The sequence below is a fragment of the Parambassis ranga genome, chromosome 2, assembly GCF_900634625.1.
Source record: "Parambassis ranga chromosome 2, fParRan2.1, whole genome shotgun sequence".
NCBI classification, from domain to species: Eukaryota; Metazoa; Chordata; class Actinopteri; family Ambassidae; genus Parambassis; species Parambassis ranga.
In genome coordinates this window covers 38,572,683-38,589,478 of record NC_041023.1, presented here as the reverse complement: position 1 = coordinate 38,589,478, position 16,796 = coordinate 38,572,683, and the positions used below count along the sequence as shown (strand labels likewise).

Sequence of the window (16,796 nt, the reverse complement as noted above, 5' to 3'; positions counted from 1 at the left end):
TGAATACAAAAGGGGGAGAGGAAAAATGGGTGAGCAACATTAAAAGTCACAATATACCAAAACTCCAGAAAAAAAAATAGTGAAGTAGAACTCACAGTGAGGTCCAACATTCCGTTTTTTAGCACAAAGTTATTGGTCCCTTCAATGTTCTCCCCTTCTTCCAGGCATGAATAGTTGATGCAGGAGTCTGTAAGACTGCGTGGCAGATTGGCACATGCCAGAGGCTCCACAGGCATTTCGGGCACAGCCACAGGGTTGCAGAGTTTCTTCATGTGCTCGGTAAAGAAGTCAGCGTAGCCCACGTTAAAGGATGCCACTGTTGTATTGAATGCTGCCATGGTGATGGTGGAGATCTGAGATCGGACTTGGGGCAACAGAACAAAGAATATTTGCCTACGTTGTTTTCTGATATAAAGTTTTCTGCAATATGTCAAGAAAGATTTTCAGTCATCTAGGTTATTTTCATTTAAGCTTGAAAAAAGGCAACTGGACTTGTAGAGTTTCTTGACATGTCTCTTTGGAAACTAAGCAGGTTCTGAAGAACCTGCTTAAAGGAGCAGCAGACTCTACAAGTCCAGTTGCCTTGCTTCAAGCTCTTGAGTGTTTTCTGCAGACACACATACAAAATACAGAGAAATAAATATTTATCTTCTGTCCTTGCTTAACTCAACAGCTTGCTTGTGATGCAGTCTGTAGTCTAAAGCCAAGCAGTGCTGTTATTTGTGAGTAAATTAGCATTGTCATAACAATACTTGTGTTATATAATCCTGTCCTATTTAGGCAGGCCTCAGTGGGGGCAGCAGCATCTGTTCTCTTTTTATTGTGGCTGATGAACTGTAACATGATCAGCACTTTGTTATTGGTTGACTTTGTTTATGACCGATACATTCCATTGTCTATTGTGTGAAATATTTTCAATTTTTTAAACTTATTTTCACCTATTGTCTTTTAATCATGACATGTTCTTAGCTGTTTCAACCACATTTTGTCATCCTTACCCTCTTTAACTGTGTTGTCGCTGTGGCTGTTGGAGTGGTCGGGCATGTCTCGGAGCAGAGAGTGGTGGGAATGGGAGTGTTTGGCACTCAGGCTGTCGGCGTCTGCAGCTGTGTCTGTACTGCCCCGCCGTGTGAATTTTCCTGGAAGGTGATGCAACCAATAGTAAATATGTTCTGGGTCAAAATCTCTAAAATAAGCACTTGTGAGAATGCTTGTGGATAGAAATTTAATGTGCATAAGCTTAAATTTCAGGTAAAGAAAAAAGTTAAAAAGCAGGAGCAGTGCTAAATGGATATATAAAAATATGGTGAAAGAAGTCAGTTCACAGAGACAAGGCATTAAAAATTCTGGAGGATAAAAGCTCTATTTGTGCCTTGAGCGAATTTTAATCACACTTTTCAGCGAGAGCTAATAAGAAAAAAGAGTGTTAATGAAGTGACCTAATTCACAGTCTGACAGCCAGATCCAGACTGAATCCTCTGACTCACCAAAGCTTAAGGAGAAGAAGTCAGTGACATGCCATCTATTCTTGGGATGCGCATCATTCTGCTTACCCATAATGGTGGCCTGCCAGCCGCTGCGGTCCAGAGCCCGTCTGTCATCACCAAGTCCTGAGAAGCTTCCGAAGGAGAAGGTGCTACGAGTGGGGGAGACATCCAGGTGGTCCTCATGCAGCAGGAAAGGCACTCCCATCCGACGCTGACGCTTCTTTCCAGTGTGATGGAATGGGATGGAACCCTTTCTCTCCCGGTCTTCACGCCTGTTCTTAAACTAAAATAGAACCAGTAGAATCCTGTCAGCTTACTTGGTTTTAATCTGATAACCACAATTAAGCATGTTCAAAAGAGATATTTGAATGTTGTCTCTAACCTTCTTGAAGATGTTCATGCCCAAGTCAGAGGACAGGTCAGGCACTGCCTGTCGACGCAAGTTAGTCAGAGACACCTTGGCAAAGGTCTCTGTGCTCAGTGATTTTTCCTCTTCATTGCACTTCAGACTCATGTCCTGCAGAAAACAGAAAGGTCATCCAAAAGACTACATAAGAGCACCTTAATGCAACAACAAAACAAAACAGAGAGATTTCTCCACCACAACAAAAAAAGTGTTTTGAACAGTCATCCCTACCTGAGTCTTGTGAGTGTTGACCAGTGAGGGTGTTGCAGCTACCATAGAGCTGCTGCGTGGGCGTGGTAGGGGTGTCACTAGGGTTTCTGGGGGTCGTTCAGGTCTCTCCTCCAGAATCTGCCTCAAGCGCTGCAGGTAGAACATCAAAGCCCAATGCACACCCTCTTCTGTCCAGTGTGGCTGCAGCAGACAGCGCAGCACAGCCACATCAAAGTAAGTGGCATAACGTGCTCGCTGGGCCAGAGATGCTGGCAGGCCTGCAGGGGCTGATGTCCTGGAAGGAGAGGGAGAGGACAACGGTGGTTTTGCATGATACCAGTCCTGGTTGGTTAGTGGGGAAAACATCAATAAAAATAAAGCTGGAAGGCACAAATGTGGAATTGCAGGGACATAAGAATAAGACACAAATTGATTTAAGGTAGGAGGATAGTAAGTAATAAGTGGGGGATAATGTAAAAATGCCAAAATGCAACAGAAATTAGAGAACTAAAGGCCTGTTACACCATCTCAACTTCAAAAACAACAATTACACTATATTAAATTATTCCTGTTATATTAGCCTGTCATCACCTCCCGCCACACTGCTTCATTAATAATGCATCAAAGGAGGATGGTAAACAAGGGCAAAGTCCCCCTTCAGCATCATTGGGTGAGCAGCAGGGAGAGAGGGAGCCTACGTGAGTCCACTATAAATAAGCTAGAATGAAGGTCAGCAGTTGGGAGTGTATAGAGTGCTGCAAACTGTGGAGAAGCATATTGATACCATAACAGCGGGAGGGAGAGTGACAGAAAAGGCATTTAATCTTGGCTGTTGTAATAAATGGAGCAGGAAGAGATGGTCGATATCTACATGAATCACTTTAAGAGCGGACAGCAGAGGGAGGCTGTATCAAGTTTCACTGTCTAGCCAGTAAACACATACACACACTCCTGCCTGCTGCTGCTGTTGTGTTAAGTTGCCATAGAGACAGAGTGACGACAGCCACCCTAGGCCATCAGAGGCAAGAGCCCAGCCCCCGACTTCCATGCGGTTAGCAGATGCAGCAGCCAGTGGTTGCCATGGAAACTGCTTCAGCATCAGCAGTTGCTCTTAGAAGGCGTGGACTGCAGGCACCAGAGGATGAGCAAGCTGCATTAATCACACGACCTGTGATGCCGGAAATGTGTTTTGTTTTTTTTTATCTCCGCAGAGGTATGCATACAAGAGGGCAAGGAGCAGAAATGTGAGAAAAATACAAGCGGCATTTTAAATGGCTTAGTTTGCATCCATAAGCAGGAATCCAAAAACTTGACATTGTCAACAGTCAAATCATTTCATATGTCAAAATTCTGTCTTGGTGTAAGTATTCATGTAATACTGCATTCCCAATAAAAAATAAAAATAAAAAAAATCTGTCTTGGAACGTGTTACATTTAGATGCTCACTTTTCTGTCCGCTCCTGCAGTAACCTTCAAACCTACAAACAGCTGACTATTCCCACCAATGACATGTGAAGAAGAGCAATTAATCTCTCATTGTTGAGTGAGTGCAGAGAAACAGTGGGGATAAATCTCTCCCTTTCTGCAGTAACATGTGACTGCTCAAAAACCCTTTGGCGTGTGTGTGAGGATATAACTGGTTCTGGGGGAGGGGGTTACAGGCTTATTTTGATTCTCAGTCAGTTGCTGGCTGTCAGAGGGATCCCATGAAGAGCCGGAGAGACTTGTGTGTCAGAATGAGACGAGATGAGCAACGGATGGCTTATGAACCTCTTGACGCACTCTCCCACAGTGCTCTAATTTTTTCAGCCCACTTGGTTGGCTGATTCAGGTTCATGACAGACCTACCATGATGAACTTACCAAACACCTACTCAGGATGTACAGAATATAGACGTTGAAGTGTTTATTAGAGTGAATTTGGTTTCACCTAGTGGGATTTAATGGGATTCAATAGCACTTTAAATGTACAAATTGTAAGACTGATAAATATTTGATTTTAACAATTTTAAGGATTACAATAGTGACTAAAATTATCACCAGATTAAGAAGTTAACACTTCTATGTTAGCATGCTAAATTAACAAGTTAATAGCTGCCAGAGAAGCCAGTCAAACTTGCCTTGTCTGTGTCAAACAGGGCAAAGAATATCAGACTTGCCGTGGGCAGACCAAATCAAGCCAGATGATGTCATGCCAGGCCAGGGACAGTGCCAGCATTAGACATGTAGCACATTACTTCAGCATAATTACCCTGGTTATGTGGGCAAATGTCAGATGGGTCTGCTAATGCTCAAGTGAGACAAGAGCTCTGTGCATGTGTGTGCCGACAGAGGAGGCAGTAGTGCTTGGAGCAAGACATTTCACAGGAAATTCATATACGCTAGCTAGTGGAGCGAGCTGTGCTGTGCAGTCAGTGTGTTTGACAGACGGTGCCACAGGCCTAAATGTTTAGCCATCAACAAGATGATGGCACCAGCTCTGTGTCAGCAGAGATCACTTATAAATCACTGCAATCCGGCACAATTTGAACCCACAGCTGGTTACATCACACGACATGTAACTATTTTTTGACCAACTAACGATTACTATGTGGCTTTCACAGGAAAAAAGGAGTCTCTAAACACCAAGCCTCTACAGCTCCCCTTAATTAAAAAAAATCAATGAGACCCAGCCAAATTCTAACTACCTCACAGCCTACAAACTGGATAACAGTGCTCACTTTTTCTTGGAAGGGCCTTTGACTGGTGGGGGTTGCTGTGAAGGGCCACCTTTATCCACCGAGTTACCACGACGACAGCTCTGTTCTCCAGCCACGGGGGAGGAGGAATCTGATTGGGCCGCTTCGCAAACCACCTGGAAGCCCTGTGGGAAGTGAAGAGATGGACAGATACTACAGATGGGTAGATTACCAGGCATCATGGCAGACAGGCAGACGCTTCCTGATAATTAAAGGCTCTGAGGTTGAGTGAGGTTCTTTTGTCATGACCCTGGCTAACCGAATGGCTGGTGCTAATGAATATTAGCAGCTGGCCCCAGAGGGAATGCTGAAATGGGGAGTGGAAGAAGCCTCAGACTTATGCCTGAACATGTTCAATCAACAGGGGAGTTACACACTGACAAGATCTGAGCTAAAATTGCTTGCTCACCATGGGGCCCGGGTTGCCAGATCCACAGGGGCTGCACTGGTTGTTGACTGGGGAGTTCCTCTTTGCTGTTGAGACAAGCATGGGAAATTACTTAATTACGAGCAACTACAACTGATAATGTCTTGAAGGAATTTTTATAGGGATTTCATTTCACCTGTTACAATATTTCTGACGGGTCTGATGAGGGCAGTGAAAGCAGGGATGTCAGGTTGACGGTGCTCCCACATTGGCTGCCATATCACCAAACCACTGGCCAATCGGAAAGTAAGGTCTGACTCCTTTAAAAAAAGTCACATGTTGAAAGTTTTATTTAAACTTTTTTTTTATCATGACTCTGATGCAATACTATTATACCATAGTCAATTACTAGATACTAGATAAAACAGTAAGTCATTGTTTAGCTGGGAATCACAGTGCAATCCCATGAGTGTTGTAACCTGACCTTTGATCTGTTTGTACACACCGATCAATAGATATAGAATGACCCTAAGAGAGAGTGTGGTACAAGCCACGTAATATTTATTCAAAAAAGGAAATTCACATTTGTATGGTGGACAAACGGATGTGTTTGTTTTAAAAATCTATTTGATGGCAGTAATGTATAAGCAGGAACAGACCTTTATCCGATGAATGAGTGGAGCAAACAGGAACACAAACAGCTCCACTGTGGCCATGCTCTTGTGGAACAGTTTGGTCCGAGTGTGCTCATCCTCCTCGAGCAAGGAGCTGCCGTGCTGGGGTCCTGACCCACCAAGGGCCGAGCCAGAACAGGAGCCGGGCGCTCCTGGGGAGGAACCCTGGTTCCCTACTGGTTGGAGAAAGGCGCTGCTGCTGCTGCCCGCGGACCATCCGTGGCCCAAGCTGGGTTCGTGGTTGCACTCTTGCGCAGCCTCTAGCAGCATCCAGTGCAGCGTGTGCAGCAACTTGGTCTCGGCCACACCTAGCTTGTCCTGGTGACCTGGTGGAGGTCGAATGTTTACGGGTTGAGGTTGCATGCTACTTAGTAAGATGATGAAGGGCAGCACAGAGAGCTACTATTTGGTTTATAATACTTTTTACTTTTACTACAGATTAACAGTTTCTAAAAGTGTTACTAAAGGTCATGGACCTTTTACAGAATATCCAAACATTATCCGATTCCAGCTTATTAAATTAGAGGATTTGCTGCTTTTTTCTCGCATGCTTTTAAACTGAATATCTTTTGATTTCGGTCATTTTAGGAAATTGCATGATATTTTTTGTTAATATTTTACAAACATGAAAACCTTTTTTTAAAAATAAACATGATATCTCCTTGTGTTCTTTCCATCAAACTGTGCTGTGACATGTTATGAAAACAAGACTGTTCTGTATCTGTCCAGTTACTGAAAGAACATCTGCTTTGTGTTCTGTTGAATGAGGGTAACCTGGAAGAGGCTGTCAACTCGATGCCTAAAGCCATGATAACGTGTGTCCTGTGTGTCCTCACCCAGCTTGTTCCTGTTAGACAGCAAGATGGAGGTGCAGTGGAGTACATGAGGCAGGGCCGCCTGGACCAGCTCCCAGCGGGAGATGCTCTGTATGGCCTCTGACAGGGCCGGCGACAGCCCGTGGAGCTTGTTCTCAACCAACACCCGTTCAAAAGACTGGGGAGGCAGCCAGAGAGAAGGAGAAAAGAGACATCAGCTAGGGACTAAAAGCCTCTTTCTTTGACTATTTAAATGCCCCATATGGCTTCAAGCAAGGAAAATGCCTCTGGGAGAGACAGTGGCAGCTCTGTTTAGATCCAAAGGGGATCTGGACGAGCATCATTATGGATATGAGTTTCCAAAAGTCCTAGCTCCTGGGTAATAGAAGGAAGCAAGGGGGAAACTCATTTGCTAAATGTAAGAGCTCACGTGATGTGCAGGTGCATTAAGGTAAAAACAGATTACTGGGAATTATTTCATCTCATCATACACATGGCATTATGAAATGACTTACCACACAAGATGCTTCATACTGTTTACCCAACTTTGGACGCAGAAATGCACTGAAACATAGGATGAGATATGTGTAGATTACACAATCAAATCTCCTTAATAAAAAATCAGTGTGCATCACATTGTGCACAAATATTAGCAGTCAATTCCCTGTTTATCTGCCCTTTCTTCAATGTACATTTACTATACGACATCATACATATTGCATTCACCCTGCAAAACATGCAAACCAATTTCAGTGGAAGCACTGACAGTGACATGGATTGAATTATAATCAGGAAATGTGCCTTTTTCCTGTGCCACGCCAAATCCTGTTTGTTTTCAGCAATGACAAACACCTGTTATCAGCTTCCACTGACACTAACCTGGTTTGCCTCCATAAGAAGGTCTGTATAGGGAACGGTATTCCTTTCCCGCACTCGGGCTCATTCTCATCCAGGCTTTTCCTCTTCACCATTTTGGCTGGACCTGCCTGCCCGACTGCCTGTGTGCGACCACCGGGAAGCGCGGCGGCGGCGGCTGCTGCTGCTGCTGCTGGCTCTGCCCAGGTGATCAGCGAGCTTCCCTCACGACATGATTGGGTTAGTCCTGCGTAAAATGGCTGCAAGTGTCGATCGGCGGCAATAGTGATATAGAAAGGGAGAGAAGAGAGTAGAGAGAGAGAGAGAGAGCAGAGGGGGGATGGAAGAAGGGGAGACGGAGGAGAGAGGGAGAGAGAGCGCTCTGATTTCAGCGCCTCCCTCACCGGACCGAGACAGTTGATCGGCGTGCTAATTTATCGGCGGAGGGCTTAAAGACGCAGTGCGTGCAGCTGAGCCAGATGTTTGCCAAACCTCTGCAGTGTGTGGCATTACAGGGCAAACATGTATAGAACAGAAAACAGATGAATGGTGTATACACATGAGGGATAATCCCCCCCATTCAGATCAACAGGTTGTTGAGCTAAATGGGTAAACCTGACACCTATGGGAAGTTCATTAAAGGAAAACTAAACCAAATACAGTTTCAACCAACCTGCTACAATGAATACTATTACACATATAAATAGAGAGGCAGTAAGACACACTGAGTTTAAACAAATGTAAGAAAATATAAAATTATTAAGCAGAAAATGGAGGTAAGGTAATGGCTGTGTCAGAACGAACAGCGATATTACTGGATGTATTAAGTCAATACGTTTTGGCAGTTACTTATAGTTAGTTGTCATTACCTTTCCTGTTGAGGTAAATTAAATTATAACCATACCTATGTGAAATATAAGTACGGTACTCGCCAACTATGGTTAGCTTAGCTTAGCACTTGCGTTAAGTCTGAACAAAAAGACCAGAAACAGACAGGAAAACATAATTAACGTAAATTAAATGTCCATTGATAAAAAAAACATTTATCTGCGCAGCTCACTCGTGTATGTTTGAAGTTAAAGCCCCATATAAACTGTAAATACTAAAAACCGCTGTTCTAAAGATGGCGCACTTCCACTTCCTGGATCCTCCACTAGTAGGCTTGCTTCATCTATGTTAGCTAGCTAAGTAGAGTTTTGCATAGTAAAACACATTTTCACATTATTATATAAAGGTATATTATTTGGACTAATCAAACACAAAGTTTGCTTTTACATCTTATAAAGACAGAAGTAATACAAAAAGACAAAAAAGATGATGGAGCAGTTTTTATGTTCTTTATTTTTCTTGTCATCATCCTGTAGGAGCATTTGTCATCAGTACATCTCAAACATCGGAATGTGTGCACACATCTACATGGTCTTTTAAATACACTTACACAGGCAAAGAGGGGGCAGGAAGCACAGAAAAACACTGGAGGGAAGGCTGACATTAGGAGGAGGAACTTCACAATGACGAGCGGAAAAAAGTTTGAAAAATTAATTGTAAGAGCTGCAATTTGTGGGTAACTCCCATTCTTCATCTTTGCTGCTTCTGCTTCCTGCAACAGCCACTCTGGCTCAATCACACACACCACTCAGATGGAATGTTTTCATATAAAGCTTCATACTTTAGACTTAAAAAAAATCAAACAAACGTTTGGCCCTTTAATCCATTTTGAGGACATTGTACGACCCATTCTTTGCAAAAAGGAGTGAAAAGCTCCAAATAGATCTAATTTAGTTATTTATTTACCGTATTTGCCATGCCAGCATAACAGCATTGTTGCAGCCTAATGAAACCACAGCGCTAACGTAAAAAACACAGTGCAGCCCATTGCTTTAAAAAACTATTGGAAAGCTAGCCTTTTAGCGCCTGACTTGACATAACTGCAAGAACAGCCACAGGGGGAACGTAAAAAAACTGTAAGACTTTGACTACATTTATATATATATATATATATATATAAAAAACCTATTTGTCCAACTCTTCAACACATTTCAGGAAATCATAAGATTCAAATTCAACAAACGGACAAAGAAAAATCTGTCACATTTAGCAGTCATGCTCATCAGCCATACGTCTGCGAAGTTAAGTCTCTCACATGTTTGTGTGAGAGACATTAGTAGCTATATTTTGCATTCAGTACCATATAAATTCTGAATGGACTCGAATTTTCCATACGCGTTGAATGTGGTGGAGCTATTGACACGCACAAAAACTCACACACATCTCTGTTCAATCTGCCTTCAACACATCCACTCAAACCTTCTGCCTATCTAAAACAAAACACAAACATTCATATTTAAGAGAAGAAAAGAAGCAAAATAAAGAGCGACACGGGTGTCCCTTTTAAGGGAGCAGATTAACATTTTTTTAAGAATTCAGTTTTTTTAAAATCCTGCTCGTAGGGCTGGAGGGACTGTTGATAGTCAACTACAACTGTGTGGGGATGATGTTGCAGTGAAGGGGCCATGGGGTAACACTGGATGAAGTGAGGTGTGGATTTTTCAAAGGGTATCTGAAGCAGCCAGCTCATAAGCCCTGCTTAGCCAGGGCAGCAGTGACGTCCTGGGCCAGCGTGGAGAGCTGAGGCGACTCCAGGAGGTTGATGCTGCCAGCGGAGGACAGACGAGGAGAAGTGCCTCCTGTCTCGACACCTGGAGAGTGGGTTACCACGATTTCTGCGCCGTGGTCCACCCGAGCCTTGGCCACATCCCGGAAGTTCAGCTTGTGGCTCTCAATCTAGAGAAAGACAGTTCGGTTACAAAAAAACCACAGTGACATTTGATGATGAATATGTTTTTTTTTTGTGCTTCTGTTTACCACAATGTTTCCCCCTCCAGGAGTGTGGCTGGTGTTGTCCAGGGACCCAACCTTGGCTTGGGCTTTCTCTTTAAAGTCCAGCTTCACGTTCTCAATGCGAATGTTACCTCCTCCTGGGAGCATGATAGCAAAGAGGAGAACAAAAACAGTAAAATCCATGAGGCATCAAGTGTCTGCAGGCCAGCACTTCTCCTGTAGGCAACGCTCAGGGCAAAGAATCTCAACACACTCATGAAGGACACTGTGCTCTGGAACCATCTAATAGTGTACACACTGTATCATATAAGACTAGATGAAATGTTTTATGTAGTCTTTTTTCTTGGTGTGGCATTTTTTATCACAATCTATGAGTTTAATTCTGAAATTCAGTGCACATACAGTACCTGGTCTGTGGTGGATGTTGGACATGGAGCCACATTTGGAAGTGACGTGGCTCAGGTCAATCTTCTTGGTCTGGATATGAACCTGCAGGCAGCCGCAGAGAGCACAGATTAACCCACAATTACTAAAAACAAAGGGGTGGAGGATTCTCTGAATCCATTTTGACATAAACATCAGCTACACACACACACACACAGAAATGTGATGGATGGAGGATACACAATCAGGTATCAGTCCCCTGCAGAGAGGTTAACAAGAAAGCAAGCAGTGACAGACTCACAGACATCAAACGCACCACAGACACTACAGGGAGCAGGTGCTTCAATTTAACTTTATCGTTCATGGGTGAAATGAACAGTTATACAGATAACCCTGCATGCTGTAAGGCAGGGTTAGAATATTAGAAACTATGCATAGATGCTGTGTGTTGAGCTCCAGACGGATGCATAGGCACAAAACACAGTCAAAATGAAAACACTCCACAGTTACATTTCACAATCATGCCTAAATGAAGAACTCGGAGAAAGTCACTCACGTTTCCTCCGCCTGCCATGTGCTGGATTTTGTCCAGGGAGCCACATTTAGCCTGAACGTGGCTAAAGTCCAGCTTAACACTTGGGATCATGACCTGGGAATGACAGGTTGACTTGTTTGTTTTAAACACACAAACAGAAAAAGACCAAAAGAGGAGGGGTGCTTTAAAAAACCTCCTCCCACTTCCACAATAATCCTGTGAAAGGTGTCCCAGTTTTACATACTATCACTCTGTCACTTCATCAGCTCATGTAGACCACAGGAAACAAGCCTCTGTCTGACTGATGCAGGGATCTGAGTTTAAATCCAAAGTGCAAAATAAGGAAACTCCAGATAAAAGAAGGATGCTTTACACTTTGGAGGTAAACCCTGTCTTTTCTTTGCTTCCTTTGAAGCAAGCATAGTGGTAGACAGACAGAAGAGCAGACACATGAACATGAACAAGTGGAGACACCAGCCCCAGCTGAAAAGAGAAAGGTAGAAAAAAAAGAGAAAGGCGTACATACATTGCCTCCTTTGGCCGCGTGCTTGACATTATCCATGGAGCCGCACTTTGACTGAACATGACTGAAGTCCAGCTTCTCGGTCATAATTTGAACCTAAAATAAAGTTAAATATTGATAATAAAAAACCTATATGTGTCTTGTTTAGTGTACAGCGAAAGATTAATATGCATTTTTTTTACAAATGGTGCTAATAGTGACGTTTTCTGCTTTTTTTGCTGCACATAGAAGACAGTGCAGGAAACCCAAATGATCAGTAGGGGTCACTAGAGTGACAACAATCCCTCATGAGGGTATGTTAAACAGAGGGGTGCACTATAAAGTGAGCTTGGGAGACTCAAAGGTTTTTGTGTGGCAAAGGTGCTTCTCTTCTAACCTGGCTTGATTGCCATGGTTACGGCTGCAAACTCAACCTGACTGGGGACCACATTATCCTAATAGAGACAAATGTTATTTCTAGATGCACATGAGGCAGAACCTCACCCATAAAGAGAGAATAAAAACACAAAATATTCATGTGGAAAACAAATAAGCATTGTATGTTATCTGGGTTAGTTGCGTAACTTGGTTAATGGTCATAAAATGGGGGGTTTAACACATTACATATTTTGTGCTTTGTGTGTGTGTTGGTGTTGTTTGCACGATAAAAATTAAATAAAAAAATCCCTATACCGGTGGTGAAAGAGAAAGAGGTACAGGGGAAACACACACAAAAGCCCCCAGAGTCCGCCCCCCATCTCTGGCTCTACACTGATTTGACCTGGATTCCTCTACCTGCACACACATCCAGGGTATGTGTAATATATTATTATTCCTAAACTACCTTCTACTGCTGCAGCACAGACAGCTGCAAGGTCAATCAATGACAAAGCATGTAAACTGAAGCCACTTACAGCCTCGAATACAATTGTTGTATTAAATAATAATGAACAAAAAAATATAAAAATATTCATTCACATAATATCATATAAAAGGCAGCAAATGTTCCCATAGACTAGAAGAGACTAGAAACAGAAAATATCTGTTAGTAGTCTGTAAATAAGGATAATTTAAACACAGGAAATTCGAGCCTATTTTCAAAATAAAAGGCACAAAGATTCAAAATGCAGTTTTAAGGTGAAATACAATGAAAACGAATAGTAAATGGGAGCTTTTTTTAGTTCAGAGGTTTTCCTGTGCGTCACCCAGCTTCATTAAAAATTTCTGGCCCTCTGTCATATTTCTCCCAAAGAAAGAAACACTGGTGATGAACACTAAACCATTTTCTCATCTTTACATCAGTGGGGTTAATGAAAAATCACTCTTCTTGTACGCCTCTTCACAGCCTTGGTTAAGTGATTAAGAATTAATAATATGTCACCCACACATCCGTTGTTTGGCCACCATGGCCATGCATATTCATTTTTCAATTGGAAAAAAAGCGTTTTTGTTTGCTTTCAGAAGGAAACGTCTCCTTTCTCAAAGGATGACTGTTTTAACCTCACTTTATTTCTGAAAATATGCCTCAATGTGGAGATATCTGAGGAAAAAAAGGTAAGCAGAAGGAAGGAAGATGGAGGGACAGTCAGGGGAAGAGGCCCAGAGGCAGACGAGTGACAGAGATGACATGAGACAGGGAGAGGACAGAGGACAGAGGACAGTCAGAAGAAGCAGACACACAGTCTCAGCACTGCAGGATGAAATCAAACATATAAGGGAGAGATTTTGGGACACTTCATGAGGAGGAAAGATCGTTAAACTAATAATTCAGACAAAATACTGCACATAATCATCCTTTCATAAATAAAATAGATGGAAAAAAATTCCAGGAGGAAATAAACACTAAATATTTTTTGTTTGTTGGCTGTCTTGCATTAACAGTAAAAATAACAGCATCTTATCTATGTAACCAAATAAGGCTGTCTTTTACTGCCCCCTTGTGGCAGAAAAAGGTATACACTTTTACCACACGTCAATATTTTCCCTGCTATTTGTACATTATTTTGAAATAAATGCATATAATAAAACCTTTAATTTCAAGTTTTCATTTATTTTCCATTTTAAAAGTGCCATTTTTGAGATTATCTGAGCACCAGGCTGTTACCTGTCCTCCTTTAGGCTGATGTTTAAGGTTGGAGGTGGAGCCGATCTTGGACTTTACATTCTTCAGGTCAGGCAAGGGTTGATTGAGAACCTTCAGCTGGCGCTGGGCAGAGGACGGTGACTTGGGTGGGGTCCGGATAACCGCTACCTTCTTCTCCTGGAGGACAGAGAAGGACTTGGGTGTGTGGCTGCCTGGGGTGCGAGAGCCTGGGGTGCGGCATGAGTAACTGGGGGGCGTGCCGGGTGTGACGGCGGAGGAGCCCGGGGTGGAGGTGCCACTGCGGACTGACCGGGAGCGAGCAGAGTCTGTACCTTAAGAGGAAAGAAGACACTGTTGTATTACAGTGATAAAATAGAAAAACACCCTACTGGAGACAAAGAGAAAGAAAAAGAGCAAAGAGAAGTGTGTGTGATGATGCTGATGAACATGAAAGACAAAGAAAATGTAACATCTGTCTTCAAATTTGTTCAGAACTAACTAATCAAACAATGATGTTTAACGAGGAAACACAGCAGCTGAAAACTGTTCGTGGCTTGTTGCCAGGTAACAAGGACTGGTCCAATAGGATTAGAGTGCTGTAATTGATCCCACCTGTTCCTCTGATAATGTGAGTGTATGTTTGACAAAGCAAATTTAACAATACTGATATATTTGCACTGATAAAGTTACCATGGGGACAAAAAATATAGAATCATTGTTTTCTAATTGAAGAAGAAAATGTTACTGTAAAATGCAAATGAATACACTTAACAATATTAAGTGAGTGTAGCATTTTGATGAGGAGGATGTGATGGTTCTAACAGCAGCTACCAGGGTTGGTCTACCTGCCATACTAGGGGTTCTTCCAGACCTGCTGTCCGCTCTGTGCTCGGTTCGGAACGCTTTAAGAGGGAAAAGGAGGAAAAGGAAGTGAAGGGGTAAAAAAAAATAACAGCAGGGCAGGAGGTGAAGGGTGGTAGGAGTTAAATAACATGATGCGATTAAGGAGAATTATTAGTTGAAGTGCAAGAGGAAATCTGGAAAGCACAACAGGTCCAGTGCCATGTGTGTTCTTACAGGTTGGCCTGGAGGGGGTGCTGTTGTCTTCCTGCTCAGCAGCAGGGATGTGGCGTGTCAGAGACTTAGCTGGCCTAGGAAGGGATGACCTCTTCTCAGGGCTGCGGTATGCTCTCTCCTGAACGAACACACACACACACACACACATACAGCATTAGAATTAATACACAAGCTGAGTTGTTATCTGCGTTCTCCTACCACTTTACCTTCTCTGCCCATTTTTTAGGCAGAGGTGATGGGCGAGAGCATGCAGAGGAGGAGCGTGCCTCCCAGAGCTCTGCCTCCACAAGAGGGCTCCGCTTAAGGCTACAGGCAGAGCCAGGTCGGGGGGGCTGGTGATCGGACCCCCGACGCTGCGCTGCCATCTTTAACAGAACAGCCCTCGTGGGGCTCTGCACCCCAGCACATGATGGAAGGGAAGAAGGCATGCAGGAGGAGATGGAAAGATGGAAAGCAGAAAAATGGAAAAATGAAAGGATGTGTTCAGAATAGAAAACAAAACAAGAAAAGGATGGTACTTCAATGAGATGATGGGGGTGTTCTGTAAAAGACAATAGCCCCGTTGTCACTGCATACTCACAGATTTTCTCTGTCGAGACTGACACATGCACAGAGGCAAGCAGACATGCAAGAATGAAAAAACACAGATCTGTGCACTTGATTGTGTGTATGCTAAGGGTTGATAGTACTTACAGTGGTCCTCTCCCTTGATTGGTGGGCCACACTAAGAGGCTGATGGTGCTCCATGCCTGTAATGCAAACAGAGCCATGCTGTAGTGATTAATGAACACCAGAAGGGGGACACACTGGTTAAAAAAATACAGCCAACAGCCAATGAAACCATTAATCCAGAGGAAACGGTGATTGTTGCTTTAACAGATGACAGAAATCAGTGGGATACCATCAATACATGTTAAGCATCACACCACTCTCACATTCACAACAGCTAATTCCAGCAAACAGTGTATATTTTTTACAAATAAGAGCAGAAAATAAATGTGATTATGAAGCCAAACACCATTGTGAAAAAAATATATATTAAAAGTTGTGAGGAGCATCAGATATGATATTTAAAAAATGGATCAGTAGCACATGATGTTTGCCAGCTACACTGCACCTGCTTGATTCCACAACGACCCATCAATAGAGAGAGAGCTAAGTCATCAAAGCTGCCGTGCAATTTATTGTAGTTTGTTTCAGCTTTTTAAAACATGAGTCACATCGAAGGTGAAATCTGCTTGCACACACTCTCTCTCTATCCATGGTGCCGATTCCTGGTGAAATGTGTTCACCTGTGACCTTGCGTCTAGCAGAGCTGTGAAGCAGAGCAGGCCTAGGATGCCTGGCCACCACTTTGGCTACGCTCTTTCGAGATGGAGAACGAGTTTGGAGGGCTGACACCTTACTCTGGTCAGCCCTCCTTATCCCTACTAGCAGAGAGGAGAGACAGATTATACCAATAATGTGTTTTCAAATCAAATCAAGTTCAGTGACAGACAGAAATTCATCGTTTCAGGCTAAACAATACTTCTGGAACACAGAATTTGAACCTTTTTTCTTCTTTATCTCCTCTCTCGGTGGGTGGTGGTGGCTTGGGACTTTGCGGGACACTTTACAATCAGTTGTGCCAGGCTGGCCCTTTCCTCTGCCGAGGGCCCGTTTAGCTGGTCTGTCCACCACCACAGGTGTTCTGGTAGAACTCTGGGTCAGAGGAAGGCCTTCAATTTTCTCAGTCATGATACTTTTGTCATCATCTGCAGTGGTGAAGGATCAAAAGAGGACTAATTCTCCATACGCCAAAAGACACATTTACGAAGAAACAT

General features: G+C 43.1%; 2 protein-coding genes across 6 annotated transcripts in view; both read right to left on the bottom strand.

Moving 5' to 3' along the window:
* unc80 (unc-80 homolog (C. elegans)) overlaps positions 1-7,795 on the bottom strand; it is a 30,002-nt gene extending 22,207 nt beyond the window's left edge. The window contains exons 1-12 of the mRNA XM_028395347.1: positions 7,576-7,795; positions 7,212-7,260; positions 6,718-6,874; positions 5,867-6,207; positions 5,404-5,527; positions 5,250-5,314; positions 4,823-4,965; positions 2,125-2,398; positions 1,870-2,004; positions 1,554-1,770; positions 999-1,139; positions 96-364 (exon numbers count right to left, since the gene is read on the bottom strand). Coding sequence (XP_028251148.1) covers positions 96-364; positions 999-1,139; positions 1,554-1,770; positions 1,870-2,004; positions 2,125-2,398; positions 4,823-4,965; positions 5,250-5,314; positions 5,404-5,527; positions 5,867-6,207; positions 6,718-6,874; positions 7,212-7,260; positions 7,576-7,667 — 2,007 coding nt within the window. The 5' untranslated portion in view covers positions 7,668-7,795. The remainder of the gene's footprint in view (positions 1-95; positions 365-998; positions 1,140-1,553; positions 1,771-1,869; positions 2,005-2,124; positions 2,399-4,822; positions 4,966-5,249; positions 5,315-5,403; positions 5,528-5,866; positions 6,208-6,717; positions 6,875-7,211; positions 7,261-7,575) is intronic.
* A 1,079-nt stretch (positions 7,796-8,874) lies between these two features.
* LOC114431787 (microtubule-associated protein 2-like) overlaps positions 8,875-16,796 on the bottom strand; it is a 35,690-nt gene continuing 27,768 nt past the window's right edge. For 3 of the 5 annotated variants that reach the window (XM_028399415.1, XM_028399412.1, XM_028399417.1), the window contains 11 exons: positions 16,524-16,727; positions 16,266-16,403; positions 15,667-15,722; positions 14,974-15,091; positions 14,742-14,798; positions 13,918-14,228; positions 11,838-11,930; positions 11,333-11,425; positions 10,800-10,881; positions 10,417-10,529; positions 8,875-10,335 (listed from right to left, as the gene is read on the bottom strand). In XM_028399415.1, coding sequence (XP_028255216.1) covers positions 10,126-10,335; positions 10,417-10,529; positions 10,800-10,881; positions 11,333-11,425; positions 11,838-11,930; positions 13,918-14,228; positions 14,742-14,798; positions 14,974-15,091; positions 15,667-15,722; positions 16,266-16,403; positions 16,524-16,727 — 1,475 coding nt within the window. In that variant the 3' untranslated portion in view covers positions 8,875-10,125. The remainder of the gene's footprint in view (positions 10,336-10,416; positions 10,530-10,799; positions 10,882-11,332; positions 11,426-11,837; positions 11,931-13,917; positions 14,229-14,741; positions 14,799-14,973; positions 15,092-15,666; positions 15,723-16,265; positions 16,404-16,523; positions 16,728-16,796) is intronic. The other 2 variants (XM_028399414.1, XM_028399416.1) reach the window with 2 other exon arrangements.